Source organism: Capra hircus, chromosome 21 (genome assembly GCF_001704415.2).
Source record: "Capra hircus breed San Clemente chromosome 21, ASM170441v1, whole genome shotgun sequence".
NCBI classification, from domain to species: Eukaryota; Metazoa; Chordata; class Mammalia; order Artiodactyla; family Bovidae; genus Capra; species Capra hircus.
Genome location: NC_030828.1, coordinates 21,517,340 through 21,537,636, shown reverse-complemented (window position 1 = coordinate 21,537,636; position 20,297 = coordinate 21,517,340). Strand labels below are relative to the sequence as shown.

Below are 20,297 nucleotides of genomic sequence, written 5' to 3'. Positions count from 1 at the left end.
AAAAAATCATGTGTTGTTGCTTCCTTTTGTTCCCACAGGATAGGAAAATAAAATGCTGCTTAAATCATTGTATTAGAAAGAAATGTCGTCTGATATTTCTTGTTCCCCAAGTAGTACAGCTTAAAAGTCTTTGGGATTTATTTTGTATCATCCATGTAAGTGAATGTAAAGTAAAAATTCCCCTATAAATGGAGTGCTGTCGTTGATGTCCTTGAAGGAAAAACAATCAAAATAATAAGAGGTGTTTAAAAGTAAAATTTTAAAAAGCTGTCTCCCCAGATGATTCATACGTATGTTCAAGTTTGAGAGCATTGCTCTAAATCCCGTCTCCTAGACTACAAGACCTCAGAGTCTTTCCCCACCCTCACCCAGGAAATTCTTCCCTTTTTTCCATAATCCTCAGATATGGCACTATTTCTCTTGTTTTGCGCATCCCACATCCTCCTCCTCACCCTGGCCTGTTTGAAACGGCCTTGATTCAGACAGCTGCTCCACCAGGCAGCATCACCATCGCCCATGGATTAAGAGAGGATCCGCACAGTGATAAAGAACCCACCTGCCAACGCAAGAGACACACAGGAGAGGGTTTGAGCCCTGCATCAGGAAGATCCCCTGAAGGAGAGCATGGCAACCCACTTCAGCGCTCTTGCCTGAAAAGCCCCCATGGACAGAGGAGCCTGGCGAGCTGCAGTCCACGGGGCGCCAAGGAGCCGAGCACGACTGGGTGACTGAGCACACACACATGCATCCTGGCTCCAAGTCTGAGCTGCATCGCTTCACCTGTGCCCCGAAGAGAACTGCCAGTGGCCAAGGTCAAGGTCAGCCTCTGCGGAACACAGTTCTCTCCTTTTCTTGGCCTACTGTGATGGAAGAAGAAATAAAGCAGACACCACACTATTCCTTAAATTGTCTTCCTCGCTGCTTCTCCTCCCCAGGCAACTCTGCGTCAAAAATCTCCTCCTTTGAATAGAAAAAGAAAAGACACCTGATGCCCACACACAGAGAAAATGCAGTAAGGAAAGAAAGGAAGGAGCCTCCTACTCTCCCCTGAGATATCCCAACTCTAACCTCTGCCCAGCCAAAATTTCCTATCAAACACACATAAATACATACACACACACACACCCTGATAGGCAGTAAGATATCAACAATGGTTTTTTTCATGGGTGATAGGATTTCTTTCTTCTTTTTATTGAGCTACATTTCTAGTGTTTCAAATAGTTTTTCATATTACTTACATACTCATACAAATAAATAAAAGTCCTTTGTTAGAGGAAATAAGAAACTCCCCATGGTGATGGAATATGTGATTTCAACATGCATTTTTAAATAGAGAGTTTCTGTCTTGCAGAAGTTAGCCTCTGAGGGTCACAAAGCCCTTCTCAGAAGGTTCACAGTGCACAGAAAAGTCTTTTTATAAGGGCTGTCAGGTTACCAGAGACAGGAAATGAAGTTGGTTCCCAGATCTTGGCAGGGGGTGTGTGGGGAGGCCCTCTAGAAATCTTGGGCTTCCCTTCAAATGAGGACATGCTGAACTCCATCTTCAATAAAGAGGGGGTTCTTAAGAGAACTACCCCATTATTATATACCAGTTGGTGATAATCCCTACCTGATTCTTTTTATCATGTAGACCTAGGCATTAGATGCTTTCTTTTGAATTTCTACCAAGGAGCTGAATTGGTTAATTATTCTGGAAGTGATTTTGCTTAAAAGGGTTTAACTTGTTGTTGTTGTTGTTTTTTACTATTTTTTATTATTAAAAAGGATGAAAGTTGCTCATTTGGTTTCTAATTTTATTCCCTTTTATGTGAGTTATCTGAACCTTTTTTGCTTAAATGGCTCATTGTAAAACATGGCATTAAAAAATTAATGTATTCATTGAGGAATATTTAAGATACAGATGAGCAAATGTTTATGTGTATATACATGTGTGTTTGTGTGTCTACACATGCTTGGATATTTTTAAAAATAGAAATGGTGCATTAGTGGGGAATTTTAAAATTTTGAGTGCCTAGGGGCCTTCCCTGGTGGTCCAGTGGTTAAGACTCTTTATTCCTATGCAGGGAGTGAGGGTTCCACATGTGGTGTGGCCAAAGCAAAATTTCTTTAAAATAATGATTAAAAAAAGAGTCGGGGTCAGGTAGGAGGGAGGCTCACGAGGGAGGGGATGCACATATACTCATAACTGATTCCTGTTGTTATACAGCAGAACCAACAAAACATTGTAAAACAGTTATCCTCCAATTAAAATTTTAAAATAAGAATGAAAACCATCAGAGAAGACAAAAAAAAAAAAAAAAAATCGAGGGCCTGAACTTTACCATCCAAACTAGCTTAGTCAAGAAAGGACTATTTACTGACTCATGAAAGAAACCTTCAGGGTTATTTCTGGCCTCAGTAACTAGAGACTCAAATATTCTCAGGACTGCCTCCGGGCTTCTGCTCTTGGCTTTCGTCTCTCCCTGTTCACCTCCTTCTCTCAGAATGCAGTTGGGCTGGTGAGAGACGCCACTGCCCTGCAAACTCACATCTTCTCATTTTCAGTTCCAAAGAGGGAAAGGTCTTTCCCTTTTGGTTTTAACTTAAAAAGTCCCAGGGAAGGTCCCTCATAGGCTTAGCTTGGGTTACTTGCATGTTCCCTGACAAATTGTCATGTGAAAAGTGACCCAGTGCTGTGATTGCCTCAGGGCTGGTCAAGTGCCACCTCTAATCCAAACCCAGAGACAGAGGTGGCCTAATAAGGTGGCAGTTCCCATCTGAACAACTAGGTGCTGTTTTCTACAGAAGGAGTAGGACTCAGGTGGTAAAGAACCCACCCGCAATACAGGAGACCCCGTTTCTATCCCCGGGTCGGGGAGATCCCCTGGAGAAGTGATAGGCTACCCACTCCAGTATCCTTGCCTGGAGAATCCCATGGACAGAGGAGCCTGGCGGGCTACATTCCATGGGGTCACCAAGAGTCGGACACAACTGAGGGACTTTCAGTCCCTTGTGGTCCAGTAGCTAAGACTCTGAGCTCCTAATTCAGGGGGTGCAGGTCTGATCCCTGATCTGGGAACTAGATCCCACATGTCATGACTAAAAGCGTCCCACGTGCTGTAACTAAGACCCAGTACAGCCAAATAAATAAATTTTTAAAAAAGAAAGAAAGAAAGATCAGGTGCCATTGCCCATGGAAGGATATCATGCTGATAGACAAATGACAAATACTACATACAAATGGGATTATTTTTCAATAACTGTGTTACCACTCGTAAAAAAAAAATGCAATGATAATAGCATTTAATGACAGAATGGTATTCTATTCTATTCTGGAATGTAAACGTGATGACTGGAAGTGACCATGAGGACAAGAGCCACACATTAAATTTGGCAGAGCAAGAAGACAGAAGATGCCAGGATCCTTTTTTTTTTTTTTTAATTTAAGTGTTTGGCCTCACCGTGCGGCACATGGGATCTCAGTTCCCCAACTAGGGATCAAACCCGTGCCCCCTACATTGGAAGTGTGGAGTCCCAACCACTGGGCCTCCAGGGAAATCCATGCCTGGGTCCTTGATGTCATCCCAGACTTCCTGCACTAGCCCTGTACTTCTTGATACATGAGAAAAATAACCCCTGATTTGGCTAAACCACAGTGGTCAGGTTCCTCTTACCCATGGCCAAGTGCAGTTCCTTTAAAACAGACTTCCAGGCAGCCACTAAAAGTAGGCCAGGGAATTTATTATGAGTGACGGGGGAGGCAAATAAGAACCCCAGAGAGGTTGAAAGGGAAGCTGAAACATGGAAAGTACAGCCTATTTATTCTTTGAACTATTAAAGGAAATTGACTCATAGAGCATCCACGAGGCAGTTACAATAGGTGGAAATGGCAGCCACAGGTGAATTGAGCAGAAAGAGGGTTAGGGGTAGCACTCAAGGCTTCTCTGATGCTATGAAGCATGAAGGGTTTCAGAAGTCCATACGAGCTCCCCATGAGGGCACTGAGGTAGCTAAAGCTAGGAAGCATCCCAAGGGACCAAGACTCCTGGGTAGCAGCCGAAGAAGGCAGCAGAGAAAACAGAACTTCAGGCTTGAATGGATCAGGCGGGGGTGCGACCAGTACAGAGGCCACCTTCACAATGTGGAGGTGAGCTCCACCTCATGGGAGTGAGCAGGAGCCAGGGGAGAAGGTCAGCTGGAGAACAAGGGTCCTTTTCTGTTGCACTGAAATAACATCTTTGGAAGAAGAAGTGGAAGGAAGAACTTTGGAGGAGATAGTTTCAGAGGGAGTTTGAATTTCAAATTGACTAAGATTTACCCCAAACTGGCTTTATTTAAACCCAGAAGAGACTATTAGCTGGTAAGCTGAATAAATGAGAAATCTAAGTTTAATTAGGTGGAAGAAAGCCTCTTGATGAAAGTGAAAGAGGAGAGTGAAAAAGCTGGCTTAAAGCTCAACATTCGGAAAATGAAGGTCATGGCATTTGGTCCCATCACTTCATGGGAAATAGATGGGGAAATAGTGTAAACAGTGTCAGACTTCATTTTTTTGGGCTCCAAAATCACTGCAGGTGGTGACTGCAGCCATGAAATTAAAAGACGCTTACTTCTTGGAAGGAAAGTTATGACCAACCTAGATAGCATATTCAAAAGCAGAGATATTACTTTGCCACAGAGGTCTGTCCTGTCAAGGCTATGGTTTTTCCTGTGGTCATGTATGGATGTGAGAGTTGGACTGTGAAGAAAGCTGAGTGCCGAAGAATTGATGTTTTTGAACTGTGGTGTTGGAGAAGACTCTTGAAGTCCCTTGGACTGCAAGGAGATCCAACCAGTCCATCCTAAAGGAGACCAGTCCTGGATGTTCATTGGTAGGACTGATGCTGAGGCTGAAACTCCAATACTTTGGCCACCTCATGCAAAGAGTTGACTCATTGGAAAAGACTCTGATGCTGGGGGGGATTGGGGGCAGGAGGAGAAGGGGACGACAGAGGATGAGATGGCTGGATGGCATCACTGACTCAATGGATGTGAGTCTGAGTGAACTCTTGGAGTTGGTGATGGACAGGGAGGCTTGGTGTGCTGCAATTCATGGGGTCGAAGAGTCAGACACGACTGAGGGACTGAACTGAACTGAGTGAAAGTGTTAATCCCTCAGTCGCATCCAATGCTTTGCGATCCCATGGACTGTAGCCTGCCAGGCTCGTCTGTCCATGGAATTCTCAGGGCAAGAATACTGGAGTGGGTTGCCATTCCCTTCTCCAGGGGATCTTCCCGACCCAGGGATCGAACCTGGGTCTCCTACATTGTGGTGGATTCTTTACCATCTGAGCCATCACAGAGATACTTAAAAAAAAAAATTGTACATCTCACTCATAATGTGAGCATTGTGACCACACCACACCCCTAATTTCCCCATACATATAGATCTCTACTATAAGTTTCCAAAAGGGGTGTCACAGGACTTTGAGATTAGTCATGACGAAAATGTCTTAATATCGGTTTTAGACTTGTGACAGCCACAGTGATTCCTCCCCGCCACCCCCACCCACCTTTGGCTGTGCTGGGTCTTAACTGCAGCATGCAAGATCTAGTTCCATGACCAGGGATTGAGCCCCAGTTCCCTGGATTGGGAGCGTGGACTCTTAACCACTGGCCCACCAGGGAAGTTCCTCAATGATTCTTGCCTCCTGGCGTTCATGTGCTTGCGTAGTCCTCTCCCACACTGTACCAGGGGTGGTATATCGCTTCCAAGATCAGGTTAGCTCCTCTTCCTGCCTCTCTTAGATCACTCACTCTGGGGAAACCAGCTGCCATGTGATGAAGACAGGCCTGTCTGAGGAAACCGCTGGATGAGTGATCTCGGAAGCAGGTTCAGCCCCAGTCAAAACTTCAGATAACAGCAGCTCCAACCAACACCTAGACAGCCGCCTCATGAGAGACCCTCAGCCAGTGACACTCAGCTAAGGTCTTCTAGATTCCCGACTCACAGGAACTGTAAGATACTAAATGTTTGTTGTTTTGGGGACTTCCCTGGTGGCTCAGTGTTTAAGAATCTGCCTTCCAACGCAGGGGATGTGGGTTCCATCCCTGGTTGGGGAACTAAAATCCCACATTACCAGGCAACTAAGCCTGAGCCACAGTCAAAACATGACGCTGCCAAATAAGTAAATATCAATAAATGTTGTTTTAAACTACAAAGTTTGGGGGTAGTTTGTTATGCAGCCATAGATAACAAATATACTCCCTCTCTTAAAAATTTGTTATAGCACCTGCCGAAAATCTTTCTCCACAAGATGCTTTCACAGTTTCCCTCCCCTCCTCTCAGCCAGGCTCAAGCACCCAGATCCCACAAGGCCAGAGTCCTCTCTCCAAGTGGCCACCTGCGGCACACTCTGGTTTCCTCTACTGACTGCTCCCGTGGACACCGAGTTTCTCTGCTCGCCCAATCCTGTCTTCACTTTCCCTCCACAACTAAAAGACTTCGGCACAGGGCTTCCCTGGTGGCTCAGTGGTAAAGAATCCGCCTGTCAATGCAGGAGACATGGGTTCGATCTCTGGTCTAGGAGGATCCCACATACCTTAGAGCAACTAAGCCTGTGTGCCACAACTGTTGGACCTGTGCTCTAGAGCCTGGGAGCTGCAACTACTGAAGTCTGAGCATCCTAAAATCCCTGCTCTACAGTAAGAGAAGTCACTGCAATGAGAAGCCCACACACTGCAGTCAGAGAGTAGACCTTGCTCGCTGCAACTAGAGAAAGCCTGCATGGAGCAACAAAGATCCAGTGCAGCCAAAAATAACAAGTAAATAAATTATTTTTTAAAAAAGATTGGGACAAAAGAGACAAGTCAGAGAAAGAGAGAAAGAAGCAGCAGGGGATAAGCATCAGCCAGGTTCTATGAGTCTTCCCTCATCTTCCCTTCACACTTCCTACTGATTGGAGAGCTAAGGAATCTCCCCTCATCAATGGCAGAATACCAGAAAGACCCCTGAGAGGTCGGGAGGTGCCTTTGATTCTCTAGGGTCTGAACTGTGCTCCAGTCCCATGAGTCCTAGAAAACTCTTGGTATCCTGGATGTTCCCTGCTGTTGCTGAAAAGTAAACCCAGACATTGGTTTATAGTGGACAGAAAGCTCTAAACTGCTATTGTGGTCACCTTGCAGATGACTACAATTATGTTGCAGATACTAACTGAATCCCTCTGGTTAAATGAAACAAAGAAGAAAAGACAGAATATTAACTTTGTATTTTAGTGTCTTACTTGGCTTATCTCCCCTGTCAGGCCAGGCCGTGAGCTTCATGAGAGCAAGGACCATGTGTGATTCCTGTGGGTAACCACAGTGTTCTTGAGCATAGAACACTCCCAGTGAATATTTGTTAGAAGATGCATCATGCTGGAGAATGGTTGAATTAGCATCAAAAGTGTCTTCTGCGGTTAGCTCTTTGGCTGGTAATTCTCAGCTTTTTACAGTCCATCGCAAAATGTACTTTTCCTTTTTTTTCCTATCCATTGCTTTATCTATTTTTTTTATCATTACTATTTTAAAAACTGAAGTATAGTTGATTTACAATGTTGTGCCAATTTCTGCTTTATAGCAATGAGTCAGTTATATACCTATATACATTTTTTATACCTATATATATTCCTAAATGGGCTTCCCTGGTGGCTAAGACAGTAAAGAATATGCCTGCCATGCAGGAGACCGGGGCTTAATCCCTAGGTTTGGAAGATCCCCTGGAGAATAGAATGGCAACCCACTCCAGTGTCTTGTCTGGAGAATTCCAGAGGAGCCTGGTGGGCTATGGTCCATGGGTCACAAAGAGTGAGACATGACTGGGTGACTAAAACTTTCAGTTTCACATATTCCTATATATATATTTGTTATATCTAATATACCTAAATAGTCTTTTCCATAATGGTTTATCACAGGATAGTGAATACAGTTCCTTGCACTACACAGTAGGACATTGTTGTATATTCATTCTAAATTTAATGTTAGTAGTTTTCGTCTGACAACCCCAAACTCTCCCTTGTTTGGACCCCCAAGTCCATCCCTCTCCCTTCCCACCACCCCTTAGCAACCACAAGTCTGCTGTCTATGCCTGTGAATCTATTTCTGCTTCAGGGATAGGTTCATTTGTGTTATATTTTAGGTTTCACATTTAAGTGACATCATGTGGTATTTGTCTTTCTGACTTACTTCACTTAGCATGAGAATCTCTAGATCCATCCACGTTGCTGCAAATGGCACTGTTTTGTTCTTTTTAATGGCCGAGTAGTATGCCATTGCATATACAGAACACAGCTTTAGCCGCTCATCTGTCTGTGGACACTCAGGTTGTTTCCATGTCTTGGCTATTGCGAACAGTGCTGCTATGAACATAGGGGTGCATGAAGCTTTTTGAATTACAGTTTTATCCAGGTATAGTCCCAGGAGTGGATTGTTGGATCATATGGTAATTCTGTTTTCAGTTTTCTGCTGATGTACTTTCTTTTTTTTTAATTGCAGTGAAACAACAGAGTAGATAGGCATACTTTTTCATTGTAAGGAAAGGCTTTCCTTATTTTTTAGGTAGTCCCTGCCTCCCCCACACCCCCTCTACACTGGCCCCCAAGTGAACACTGGTTCTCAGGTAAGATCCAGGAGTCTCCACAGTTTGGAACCCAATACCTCATTTCCTAAAATACTTAACGCTCTCGCAGGCTTCCTCTGGCTATAACGGAAAGGAGATTCGCCTTAGAATTGTGCTGCTAATAGAGGAAAGCAGAAAGTCTGTTTTCCACTTAACGGCTCCTGATTGGGGTCTGTTAACGTCCAGTCTGAGTTGGCCCGGAACTTGGCGTCGGGACATACCATTCAGGCTCTGGCCGCCCCGGGTTAGGGCGGGGACCCGGCAGAGGAGGCTGCACCCCAAGGTCGTAGCGCCAAGCTGCTCCTCTCTCTGGAAGGCTAGGTGGCAGAGCGAGGGAGATGCCGTGTTTGGTAAGGGGCTGCTCTGAGCCAGTCAGGCGAGGCCCGGAGGTTCGCATCTTCAGATCCCTCTCTGATTATAGTCCCTGGATTCCCTTCTCAGCTCCGAAGAGGCGGTCCTAGCAACCAGGTAGCTCGGGAACTGGGTTTAGTATACTTGTCACCGCTGGCAACCCGGCTTCCGGGACTCCCGAGCCTTTGCGGTCTCGCTCAGAACTACATTTCCCAAAAGGCTCCGCGGTGATTGATGGCTCTCTCAGCCTATGGACAGGGAAGACTTCTCGACCTAAAACCTGAGAGGCCAATGGGAAGAGGACGGGGGCGGTATTTTCCGGCTGCTGCTGCTTTGCCTGGCCTCCCACCTGTGTCCCCACAGCCCTGCCACGAATCCCGGTCGGGTTCTGGGCAGGACCGCCACGGCGTAGCGGGCCGGCTGCGGCTCGGCGGTGGAGGACCCTCGCTCGGTGTTCCATCCGGGGCTGGGCCCGAGGGCGGTGAGTGATCCGGGGAAGGAGACGGCGGCTGCAGCCTCGGAGCTGCTGAGGGGCGTGGATGGGGCTCGCCCAGCGCCCCGGGTTCTCCCTGCCGGGTCCCTGCACTCGCTTTTCAGAGCCCACGGGTCTTGCTGAGGAGTGGGGAGAGGTGGCTGCACTTTTCTCTGCCGGCGTCGGGATAGCTCATCCTCTTAATCTTTTTTCTTTCTTTCTTTCTTTCTTTCTTTTTTGCTCTTCGGTGATGGTCTTCTTTGCGACCCTCTGATCGCTGCACCCAGATTAGGGCCTGCAGCACCGCGAGGGAAGAAAGTGGGTCTCAGTCCTAGCCATACGGTCATGTTCCTATTAATAAACCCAGTGCTTCTCACAATGGCACTTAGTCACAGCACCACGGCCTCTAGGGCCTTTGAGGTCACCTGAGGTCACCTGTACAGGGGGCAACAGACTGGGTGGGAAACAGTGTTTGTCTAACCCTAAGAGTCCTCATGCAAAGTGTTGACTCAATGGAAAAGACTGATGCTGGGATGGATTGGGGGCAGGAGGAGAAGGGGACTACAGAGGATGAGATGGCTGGATGGCATCATTGACTGGATGGATGTGAGTCTGAGTGAACTCTGGGAGTTGGTGATGGACAGGGAGGCCTGGCCTGCTGCAATACATGGGGTTCCAAAGAGTCAGACACGACTGAGTGACTGAACTGAACTGAACTGAACTGAAGAGTTCTCCATCCTGCTGTCTCTTGCAGGGGGGCCCTGCTGTGGGTTTGTAATGAATGTAGAAATAAAATGTTTGCTCAGACTCATTACAGTGTTCGCATCCTAATGACATTTTTTTATTAAGGTTTTAAACCAGAGAGATGATATGTATTCCCAGTACATTCTAAGTGGCCAATAGCAATGTCTGTAAATGCATCAGTGTTCCCAGGAAAAGTGTTTGTGTATTCTAGTAGTAGCAGGTGCTTCGACAGGTAAGACAAAAGATGAAAAAGAGTCAAACTTCCTCACCCCAGTCTAATCCATTCTCCACTGAAACGCAGAATTCTTTGTAGCAGATTCAGCTTGCTAACTTGTATTTGTTTCTATTGGAAACTCTTTAAGTGGAAAAATGAACAAAAAAACCAACATTATCTTATATTTTTTTTGTGACTCCTACTGCCTTACAGCATATTGATTACTGAATGACTTAATGATTCATCTAGTAACCTGACCATCTCCCCCCAAATAATTTCTTCATGATACTGATGTTGATTTTATTAATGTCTTAATGATTGTTTTCAGTCCCCCAAATTTTGTTTTATGCTTATCCCCATTAAATTTCACCCAATTTTACAGTTTATCCATGTTGGTTTTTTCAATCCATGTCTTTTGAGTCCCATTTCCAACTGCATTAAACCTTGAAATAGAATGATACCTAGGACAGTTCCCTTTGGGCTTCTTCACAGTTTATCCCTTGAAATTAACACTAAATCTATAAGACAGGAAAAGTCAGCCTTTCTCATAACTAATCTGAGTCTAATTAAGCCCGAAATCTCCTACCTAGCTGAGGAAAATGTTGTTGGAGAGAATCCAGTGCTTTCCAGAAATCGAGTTATACCTACACACTCTCCTCTGTTTTTCTTGTCCATTGTGGACAATTTCTTCCTCAAAACAGTCATGGCTTCAAAAGAGATGTGTTTGGAGGCCCAGTCCTCACTCTGTGATGAGAAATTTGGCCAAAGGAATGATTATGTAAAAACAGAAAAGAAGAGCATCTGTTGTTGACAGCGTTATTGTTGTTGTTCGGTCTCTAGGTCGTGTCCAGCTCTTTGCAACCCCATGGACTGTAGCATGCCAGGCTTCCCTGACCTCCAGTATATCCCTGAATTTGCTCAGATTCATGTCCATTGAGTTGTTGACGCTATCTAACCGTCTCATGCTCCGCTGGCCCCTTCCCCTCCTGCCTTCAATCTTTCCCAGCATCAGACTCTTTTTCCAATGAGTCGGCTCTTTGCATCAGGTGGTCAAAATATTGGAGCTTTAGCTTCAACATCAGTCCTTCCAGTGAATACTCAGGGTTGATTTCCTTTAGGATTGACTGGTCTGATCTCCTTGCAGTCCAAAGGACTCTCAAGAGTCTTCTCCAGCACCATAATTTGAAATCATCAATTTTTCAGCACTCAGCCCCCTTATGGTCCAACTCTCACATCCGTACGTGACTATTGGAAGAACCACAGCTTTGACTTTACGGACTTTTTTCAGCATTTACCTCAGAGCTATTCTGGTTGAGGGGGTTTTGTTTGGGTGTGTTGGTGACTGTCTTTTGGTTTTGAGATAATGGTGAGAATGTCTAGAGAACTCTTGATGCATACTGAGATCTCTTGCTTTAGGAACTGATGACCCTCAATGATGTGGCTGGGGACTTCAGGGACAAGTGGGTTACCTGGACACTGTTTAGAGAGTCCTCTTCAGGGATACTGCACAGCACAGATACAAGAATGGGCTCTCAAAGGGTAAGGATGCAATTTTCCTTCATCTTAGCTTTATTAATATAATTTTTAAATTTTTGGTTGTGCCAAGTGGCTTGTGGGATTGTAGTTCCCTGACCAGCAATTGAACCCATGCCCGCATACAATGGATCTTGGAGTCCTAACCGCAGGACCACCAAGGAAGTCCCTTTATCTTAGACACTTTGAAAGGGCCCAGATCTGAGTGGTCTCTGGGGATGTTGGTCTCTTAGAGCTCCAGCTCTGTGAGAGTAATCACCTCCCTGGCAGAAAAAGAATGACTTCTATTTTTATGGCACTTAGTGGTTTTCAGATTTCTTTGATATTTTTCTGTCTGATTGGTATCTTACCATAGCCCTTTGATATATGTATTTTCATTCCCCTTTTCCAGCTGAGGACCCTGAGACTTAAAGTTAAGTGGCAAAAGTGAGCCCAACCCAGGTCTTTGTGGAAAAGGGAAGGTGCTCTCCCCAGAGTTTTTTTCCTGTCACTTAAACAAACAAACTGACCCCTCCAGTGCTCTTTCTAAAATACCATGGCAACTCTGCTTTTTTTTTTTGGCTGTACCATGAGGCACACAGGACCTTAAATCCCTGGCCAGGAATTGAATTCATGTCCCTTGTGGTGGAAGCACGGATTGGATCACCATTGGATCACCTTCTTTCTGGGATGTCTCTTCTTCTTTCTGCTTTATTTCATATCTATTACACAAGTACTATATATTCACTAAAGGAAAAGATAAGCAAAATGAAAACAAAAGTCATCTATGAAGAGTTATGATCCTTCCAGCCATTTTCCTAAGCATATATACAATTTTAAAAAAAAAGAAAAGAAAAATAATTGGGATCATACTGAATATTCAGTGGTATATCTTACTTTCTTACACAATGTACTGTGAATATATTTTGACAATAATAAATATCTGTACATTACTTAAAGTAACTACTTAGTATTTTATTGTATGGAATACAGTAATTACATTAAATTGAACCATACATGTGACCATTTTTGGACTACTTTTAACCTATAAACCGGCAATTTCAGATGGCTCTCCTGCTGCTGCTGCTAAGTTGCTTCAGTCGTGTCCGACTCTGTGCAACCTCATAGAAGGCAGCCCACCAGGCTGTACCATCCCTGGGATTCTCCAGGCAAGAACACTGGAGTGGGTTGTCATTTCCTTCTCCAGTGCATGAAAGTGAAAAGTGAAAGTGAAGTCGCTCAGTCGTGTCCGACTCTTCGCGACTCCATCATGGACTGCAGCCCACCAGGCTCCTCCATCCATGGGATTTTCCAAGCAAAAGTACTGGAGTGTGTTGCCACTGCCTTCTCAAATGAAATTATTTCTTTGTTTGGAGCTATTTGGGTCATTTTAAATTTTCACCAGTATTGTGATGATGCTGTCTTAACTAATTGTCTTTTTAAAAGTCTTGTTTATTGAAATAATTAGTTAACAGTTAGCTAATATATATATATTTTGCACAATGTCCTTTTTTTGTTTGTTTGCTTTTGTTCACTTCTTTAGACTCTCTAGAAATTTCTGGGTTTGAGAATAGATACATTTCTAAGATATTTGGTATTTTTGCCAAGTGTCTTCCAAAAAGACTGAATCAATTTATTTATTCCTGTTAGCATTATATGAAGTATCTATTTCTTCATATTCTATCTATCATGGGGGGGGTATCATAATCTAAGAGTGTAGGTAAAATACTAGTGATAACTAATAGTTATTGAGGACTTAATCATTTAATCCTCATGACAACTCTGTAAGGTAGGTCTTTTTAATTAAATTTATTTATTTATTTTTGGCTGTGCTGGGTCTTTGTTGCTGCACAGACTATTTTCTAGTTGCAGTGCAAGGGCTTCTCATTGCAGTGGCTTCTCTTGTTGCAGAGCACAAGCTGTTGGGCGCTCGGGCTTCAGTAATTATGGCACATGGACTCTAGAGTACTCCCGGGCCCTAGAGTACACGCTCAGTAGTTGTGGGCTTAGTTGCCCCTCGGCATGTGAGATCTTCCCCCAAACCAGGAATTGAACCTGTATTCCCTGTATTAGTGACTTTAGGGACATAGTCGTTCCATGGCATGTGGGATCCTCCCAGACCGGGGATTCATCCCCATGTCTCCTGCATTGACAGTCGGATTCTTTACCACTGAGGCACCAGGGAAGCCCTAAGGTGGGTTTTATCATTATCCCTAATTTATAGATGAAGACACAGAGACACAGGGAGTTTAAGTAACTTTCCTAAGGTCACACATCTAGTCAGAAACATAGTTAGGATTCAAATTCAGACAATAAGACTCTTGAGTGTACATCTCTTTACCTATATACTGTATTCCCTGTGTGTCATTGTTTTAGTTTGAATTTCTTTGGCTAATGATGAGTTAAAAGTTTTTCACATATTTATAGGCTGCTTTATTTTCTTTTGTGAATTGCCCATTCCTGTCCTTTGTCCCTTTTTTTCCGCCTACAAGTGTTTGTCTTTTTCTCATGGTTATATTGACTGCTGCCCTTCTGGGAAAATTTAAAAACCAAACATTATAGTTAACTTCCTTGATTCTTTCTAAGGGTGAGGTCATGGCAGCTTTGTTTTGATAAAGTTATCTCTCCACATGAGTTTAGCCTTGTGCCTTGAGGGATGAGTTATTGTGCTTATTCTAGAGTTTCTATCACCCAAGTCTGATTTTTTTTTTTTTTTTAAATGGGAAGCAAAGAGCTTTTCTTCCTCAGCCTCTTGGGGAGATGACCCTGCTTTATCCCTTTTCACTTTTATTTATTTATTTTTGGCTGCACTGGGTCTCTGTTGCTGCACACAGGCTTCCTCTAGTTCAGTGCAGTTTCCTCATTACAATGGCTTCTCACTGCAGAGCACGGGCTCTAGAGCCAGGGCTTGGTAGTTCTGGTGCACTGGCTTAGTTGTCCCGCAGCATGTGGAATGTTCCCCAAACAGACCAGGGATCTAATCTGTGTCCCCTGTATTGACAGGTAGGTTTGTAACCACTGGACCACCGAACATACATTAGAATTTCCTGGGGTGGTCTCCTGTACCTGGGGAAGAAGAGGGGTTTGCATTTTCTCAAGCCTTATGTGATGGTTCAAATTAATATCCTGTGTTCACCTTCCTTATAGGATTTCAAAACCAAGTGTAACCTCCCAGCTGGAGCAGAAAGAAGAGGCATGGGTCCTACCACTGCAAAATTTTGAGGCCAGGAAGATCCTGAGGGAAAGTCACACAGGTGAGGTGTGTTACCTGGTGGGTGGAAGTCTAACATTTTAGCCCTTGTTTAGTTAAGGAATTTGGAATGCTGCCCTAGACTTTTTAAAAATTTAAATTTATTTTTGGCTGTGCTGGGTCTTCATTGCTTCATGCGGGCTTTCTCTAGTTGTGGCGAGCAGGGGTTACTCTCTACTTGCGGTGCATGCTTCTCATTGCAGTGGCTTCTCTTGTTACAATGTACAGGCTTTAGAGCTCCTGGGCTCAGTAGTTGTGGTTCACAGGCTTCGTTGTCCTGCAGAATGTGGGATCTTCCCTGACCAGGGATTGAACCTGCATCCCCTGCATTGGCAGGCGGATTCTTCACCACTGAGCCAGCAGGGAAACCCTGCCCTAGACTTTGTTCTTGCTATTAGAAGTTTAACTTTGACTTCCTGGACCATCAGTCATTGACCAAATAAAGTCTTCATTTAAATTAAACATTTAACTTTTGTCTAGACTCTAACGTCATTGAAAAAAGTTGCCCGGTTCTGACAATATGTGCTTTACTCTTGATATCAAGGTCACCTCAAGGTTCACTGGACCATCTTAAAATAAAAAGGGCTTGGGAATTCCTTCTGTCATGAATGGGAAGCTCAGTGATCTTCAGTAAACTCTTCAGGAATCAAAATGAGAGTAGTCAGAATAAATGTGGTCTGTTGCAAAAACACTCATTTTAATCTTCTTGCTGCTTTCTGCTGATCTTTCCTGATTGATGTTTAGTCGCTAAATTGTGTCTGACTCTTTTGTGACCCCATGGACTACAGCCTGCCAGGCTCCTCTGTCCATGGAATTCTCTAGGCAAGAAAACTGGAATGGGTTGCCATATCCTCCTCTAGGGGATCTTCCCGACCCAGGGATTGATCCTGAATCTCCTGAACTGACAGGTGGATTCTTTACCACTGAGGCACCAGGGATATACTCTTAAGGAATCAGAATGAGAGTAGTCAGATTAAATGTGGTCTGTAGCAAAAATACTAATTTTACTCTTTCTTTCTGCTTTCTGATAATCTTTCCTGATAAGTAATAACTTCATCCTGTGTTACTTCTGTTAACTTTTCAGAATTTAAGCATCAGGTGGTACAACTCGATCAGGACGTTTCCGAAATGGCAGAACCATGTGGAACATCCTCAGAAGGGGCCAATAAAGATATTTCTTCTCCTCCTAGTTGGGGAGGGAACTGGGAGAGAGGTCTTGAGTTAGCAGGGCAGTGTGGAACCCTCCTGGGAGAGGGCCAGCAGGGGCCCTTTTCACAGGAGAAGGAATTAAACAAGCTCCTGGAAGGATATATAGGAAAGAAGCTGGTGTGTGCGGAATGCGGGAAAATCTTTAACCAGGCCTCCTATCTCATAAGGCACCGAAGAACCCATACTGGTGAGAGGCCCTATAAGTGCATGGAGTGCGGGAAAGGCTTCAAACAGAGTTCAGACCTCGTCACCCACCGCAGAACACACACAGGAGAGAAACCCTACCAGTGCCACAGGTGTGAGAAGAAATTCAGCGACAGCTCGACCCTCATCAAACATCAGAGAACCCACACGGGCGAGAGACCCCACCAGTGCCCTGAGTGTGGGAAGACTTTTGCACGGAAACCGCACCTCACGGTGCACCAAAGAACCCACACAGGGGAGAGGCCCTACAAGTGCCTCCAGTGTCACAAGAGCTTCAGTCGCAGCTCCAATCTCATCACCCACCAGAGGACCCACACGGGAGTGAAGCCCTACGGGTGTCGCGACTGCGGGGAGCGTTTCGGCCAGAGCTCGGATCTGATTAAGCACCAGCGCACCCACACGGGAGAGCGGCCCTTCAAGTGCCCCGAGTGCGGGAAGGGCTTCCGAGATAGCTCTCATTTTGTGGCCCACATGAGCACTCACTCGGGAGAAAGGCCCTTCAGCTGTCCTTACTGCCACAAGAGTTTTAGTCAGAGCTCGCACCTGGTCACGCACCAGAGGACACACACGGGCGAGAGGCCTTTTAAGTGCGATGGCTGTGGGAAGGGCTTTGCCGACAGCTCTGCCCTGGTCAAGCACCAGCGGATCCACACCGGAGAAAGACCCTATAAATGTGGCGAGTGCGGCAGGAGCTTCAACCAGAGCTCCCACTTCATCACCCACCAGCGGATCCACTTGGGAGACAGACCCTATCGCTGCCCCGAGTGTGGCAAAACCTTCAATCAGCGTTCCCATTTCCTCACACACCAGAGAACACACACAGGAGAGAAACCCTTTCACTGCAGTGAGTGCAACAAGAGCTTCCGGCAGAAAGCACACCTTTTGTGCCATCAGAACACTCACCTGATGTAGGAAAGTCTTTCATGCCTCTTTTTCTCCCTTCCAAATTTCCATCGCTCTTATCTTGTTTCTGTTTTTTCTTGGCTGTGCTGCAAGGCATGTGGAGCCTTAATTCCCTCTGTGCATGCTCAGTCGCTCAGTCATGTCCAACTCTTTGCAACTCCATGGACTGTAGCCCGCCAGCTCCTCTGTCCATGGGATTTTCCAGGCAAGAATATTGGAATGGACTGCCATTTCCTTCTCCAGAGGATCTTCCCGACCCAGGGATGGAGACCAGGGGTCAAACCTTACATTAGAAGTTCGGAGTTTCAACCACTGGACCACCAGGGAAGTCCCACCGCTATGATCTCAAAGTGCTCCAAATAGAGAAAAGCTGAGCATTGGTAGCTCATGTCAGGCCCTAATCTGTTCTCTTTTTCTGTTTTTTCATGGCAAGGATAAACCTAGAGGGTCCAAACCGTGTTCGAAACACAAAAGGCATTCCTTCAGTGTTTTTGACTGACTCATAGAGAAATGTGAGTTTCGTAGTTGATGCCTGGTTACTAAAAGAGAAGTGAGATAAATGTAGTCATTTTATCATTGCGTGTGTGCTAAGTCCCTTTGGTCCTGTCCAACTCTTTTCGATCCCATGGGACTGTAGGCCACCAGGCTCCTCTGTCCATGGGATTCTCCAGGCAAGAATACTGGAGTGGGTTGCCACTTCCTCCTCCAGGGGATCTTTCTGACCCAGGGATCCATCCCAGGTTGCTTGCATTGCCGGCAGATTCTTTACCGCTGAGCCACCAGGAAAGCCCTAAATGACTCATTATGGGTCATGTGATTAACTCACAGAAAAGCCAGAATCTGTCAGCAGGTCTCCTCTTCCACAACACGGAACAGACCAGCTCTGGGATTTGTTAGAGCATCTCCGAGGCACCACAGGACTGAAGGAACCATATTATGTCCATCAAACCACTCTGAAATTGGAGATGATTCAGGGAGGTAGGCTAAGTTCCCAACAGCTTTACCGGGTCCCATGCTGGGCTCCTTGATCCTCATGGCATATATAAGTGGGTAAGGAGGGAGTTGGGTGTTGAACACTTTGGAGAGAAAGGTGGGAGACTGAAGGTTTTTCTTCCAAGCTTTCCTATGTCAATATAGACTAATACATCAGCCTTGGAACACTAGTCCTCTTCCATTATATGGAGTGCCATCTGAGTGCTGTAACAGGGGATAGAACTCGCTGACAACCTATTTGCTTTCTTTAATAGATAATTGATCAGAGGGACTTCCCTGGTGGTGCAGTGGCTGAGACTCTGTGCTTCCAGTGCAGGGGGCCCAGGTTTTGTCCTTGGTCAGGGAACTAGATCCCACCTGCAGAAACTAAGCATTCAAATGCCACAACTAAAGATTCTGCATGACTCAATGAAGAGCTGGTGCAGCCAAATAAATAAAAAGTATTTAAAATTTTCTGTCCTTTATTGTGCCCATCTTGCATGAAATGTTCCCTTGGTATCTCCAATTTTCTTGAAGAGATCTCTAGTCTTTCCCATTCTTTTGTTTTCCTCTATTTCTTTGCATTGATCACGGAGGAAGGCTTTCTTATCTCTCCTTGCTATTCTTTGGAACTCTGCAAAAAACCAGTCAATCCTTGGGGAAATCAGTCTTGAATATTCTTTGGAAGGACTGATGCTGAAGCTAAAACTCCAATCTGGCCACCTGATGCGAAGAACTGACTCATTGGAAAAGACCCCGATGCAGGGAAAAATTGAAGACAGGAGGAGAAGTGGACAACAGAGGATAAGACAGTTGGATGGCATCACTGACTCAATGGACATGAGTTTGAGCAAACTCTGGGAGTTGGTGGTGGATAGGGAAGCCTGGTGTGCTGCAGTTCATGGTGTTGCAAAGAATCAGACACGACTGAGAGACTAAACTGAAATGGAAGTATTAAAAAATAGATAATTGAATGGGAAAAAAATCTGGTTAATTCAGTGCTGTAAGTTCCTAAAATGTGATCCTTGACCAGCAACATTATCATCATCTGGGAACTTGTTAGAAATGCAAGTCCCCATCCCAGACTTACTGAACTGGAAGCTAGGGGTGGGACCTAATAATATGTGTTTTATTTTTAAAAAATTTTTCAAAGATTTTTAAAATGTGGACCATTTTTTTTTAAAGTCTTTATTGGATTTGTTACAATGTTGCTTCTATTTTTTTCTTTTTTTTTATATTCTGGTTTTCTTGTCCCAAGGCCAGTGGGATCTTTGCTCCCTGACCACAGATCCAACCTGTGTTTCCTGCGTTGGAAGGCAAAGTCTTAACCACTGGACTACAAAGAAAGTCCTACAATATGTGTTTTAATAAGCCCTCCAGGTGATTATTATGCAAGCCCAAGTTTGAGAACCACAGCTTTAAAAGATGGCTCTTCTACTAAATGCAGCCACAGTACTATTATTGTTCCTACAAAAATTTAACAGGATTTTGTAATACTCCAAATACTAACTCAAATACTGCAGTCAGTGTTCACATTTCCCTAATTATCTTATGTTTTTCTATTTTTAATTTACATGCCTTTTGGTCATGCTGCATGGTTTTCAGGATCTTAGTTTCCTGACCAGGGATTGAACCCGGGCAGAGTCCTAACCCCTGGACTGGCAGGGAAGTACCTGTTTTTATTTTTCAGTTTGTTTGATCAAAATCCAGATAAGATCTTTGCCTTCAGTTGGTTGATAAGTTCCTTATATAAGCCCTCCCTCTTCTCTCTGTCCTTTCCTTGTATTTCATTTGTTGGGGAAAAAAAAAAACAAACAAACTTGTCCTTTAAGTGTCTACGGTTGTATATTTTGCT

At 44.6% G+C, this 20,297-nt stretch overlaps 1 protein-coding gene across 2 annotated transcripts; it reads left to right on the top strand.

The window, feature by feature from the left end:
• On the top strand, positions 9,279-17,565 carry ZNF774 (zinc finger protein 774). Of its 2 annotated transcripts, XM_018065970.1 has the most exons (4): positions 9,279-9,443; positions 11,809-11,931; positions 15,052-15,158; positions 16,239-17,565. In XM_018065970.1, the coding sequence occupies exons 2-4, from the start codon at positions 11,825-11,827 to the stop codon at positions 17,477-17,479; spliced, it is 1,455 nt and encodes a 484-aa protein (XP_017921459.1). In that variant the 5' UTR covers positions 9,279-9,443; positions 11,809-11,824; the 3' UTR covers positions 17,480-17,565. The 2 variants fall into 2 exon arrangements, with proteins under 2 accessions (XP_017921459.1, XP_017921460.1); XM_018065971.1 differs by lacking the exons at positions 9,279-9,443; positions 11,809-11,931 and having other exon boundaries at positions 15,099-15,163.

What these genes read in the sequence shown, in the direction of transcription:
- ZNF774 (XM_018065970.1), top strand. Translation starts at nt 11,825, where the DNA reads ATGATGTGGCTGGGGACTTCAGGGACAAGTGGGTTACCTGGACACTGT. An exon ending in CAAGAATGGGCTCTCAAAGG is followed by an intron (nt 11,932 to 15,051) that starts GTAAGGATGCAA and finishes CCTTCCTTATAG; the next exon opens with GATTTCAAAACCAAGTGTAA. An exon ending in CCTGAGGGAAAGTCACACAG is followed by an intron (nt 15,159 to 16,238) that starts GTGAGGTGTGTT and finishes TTAACTTTTCAG; the next exon opens with AATTTAAGCATCAGGTGGTA.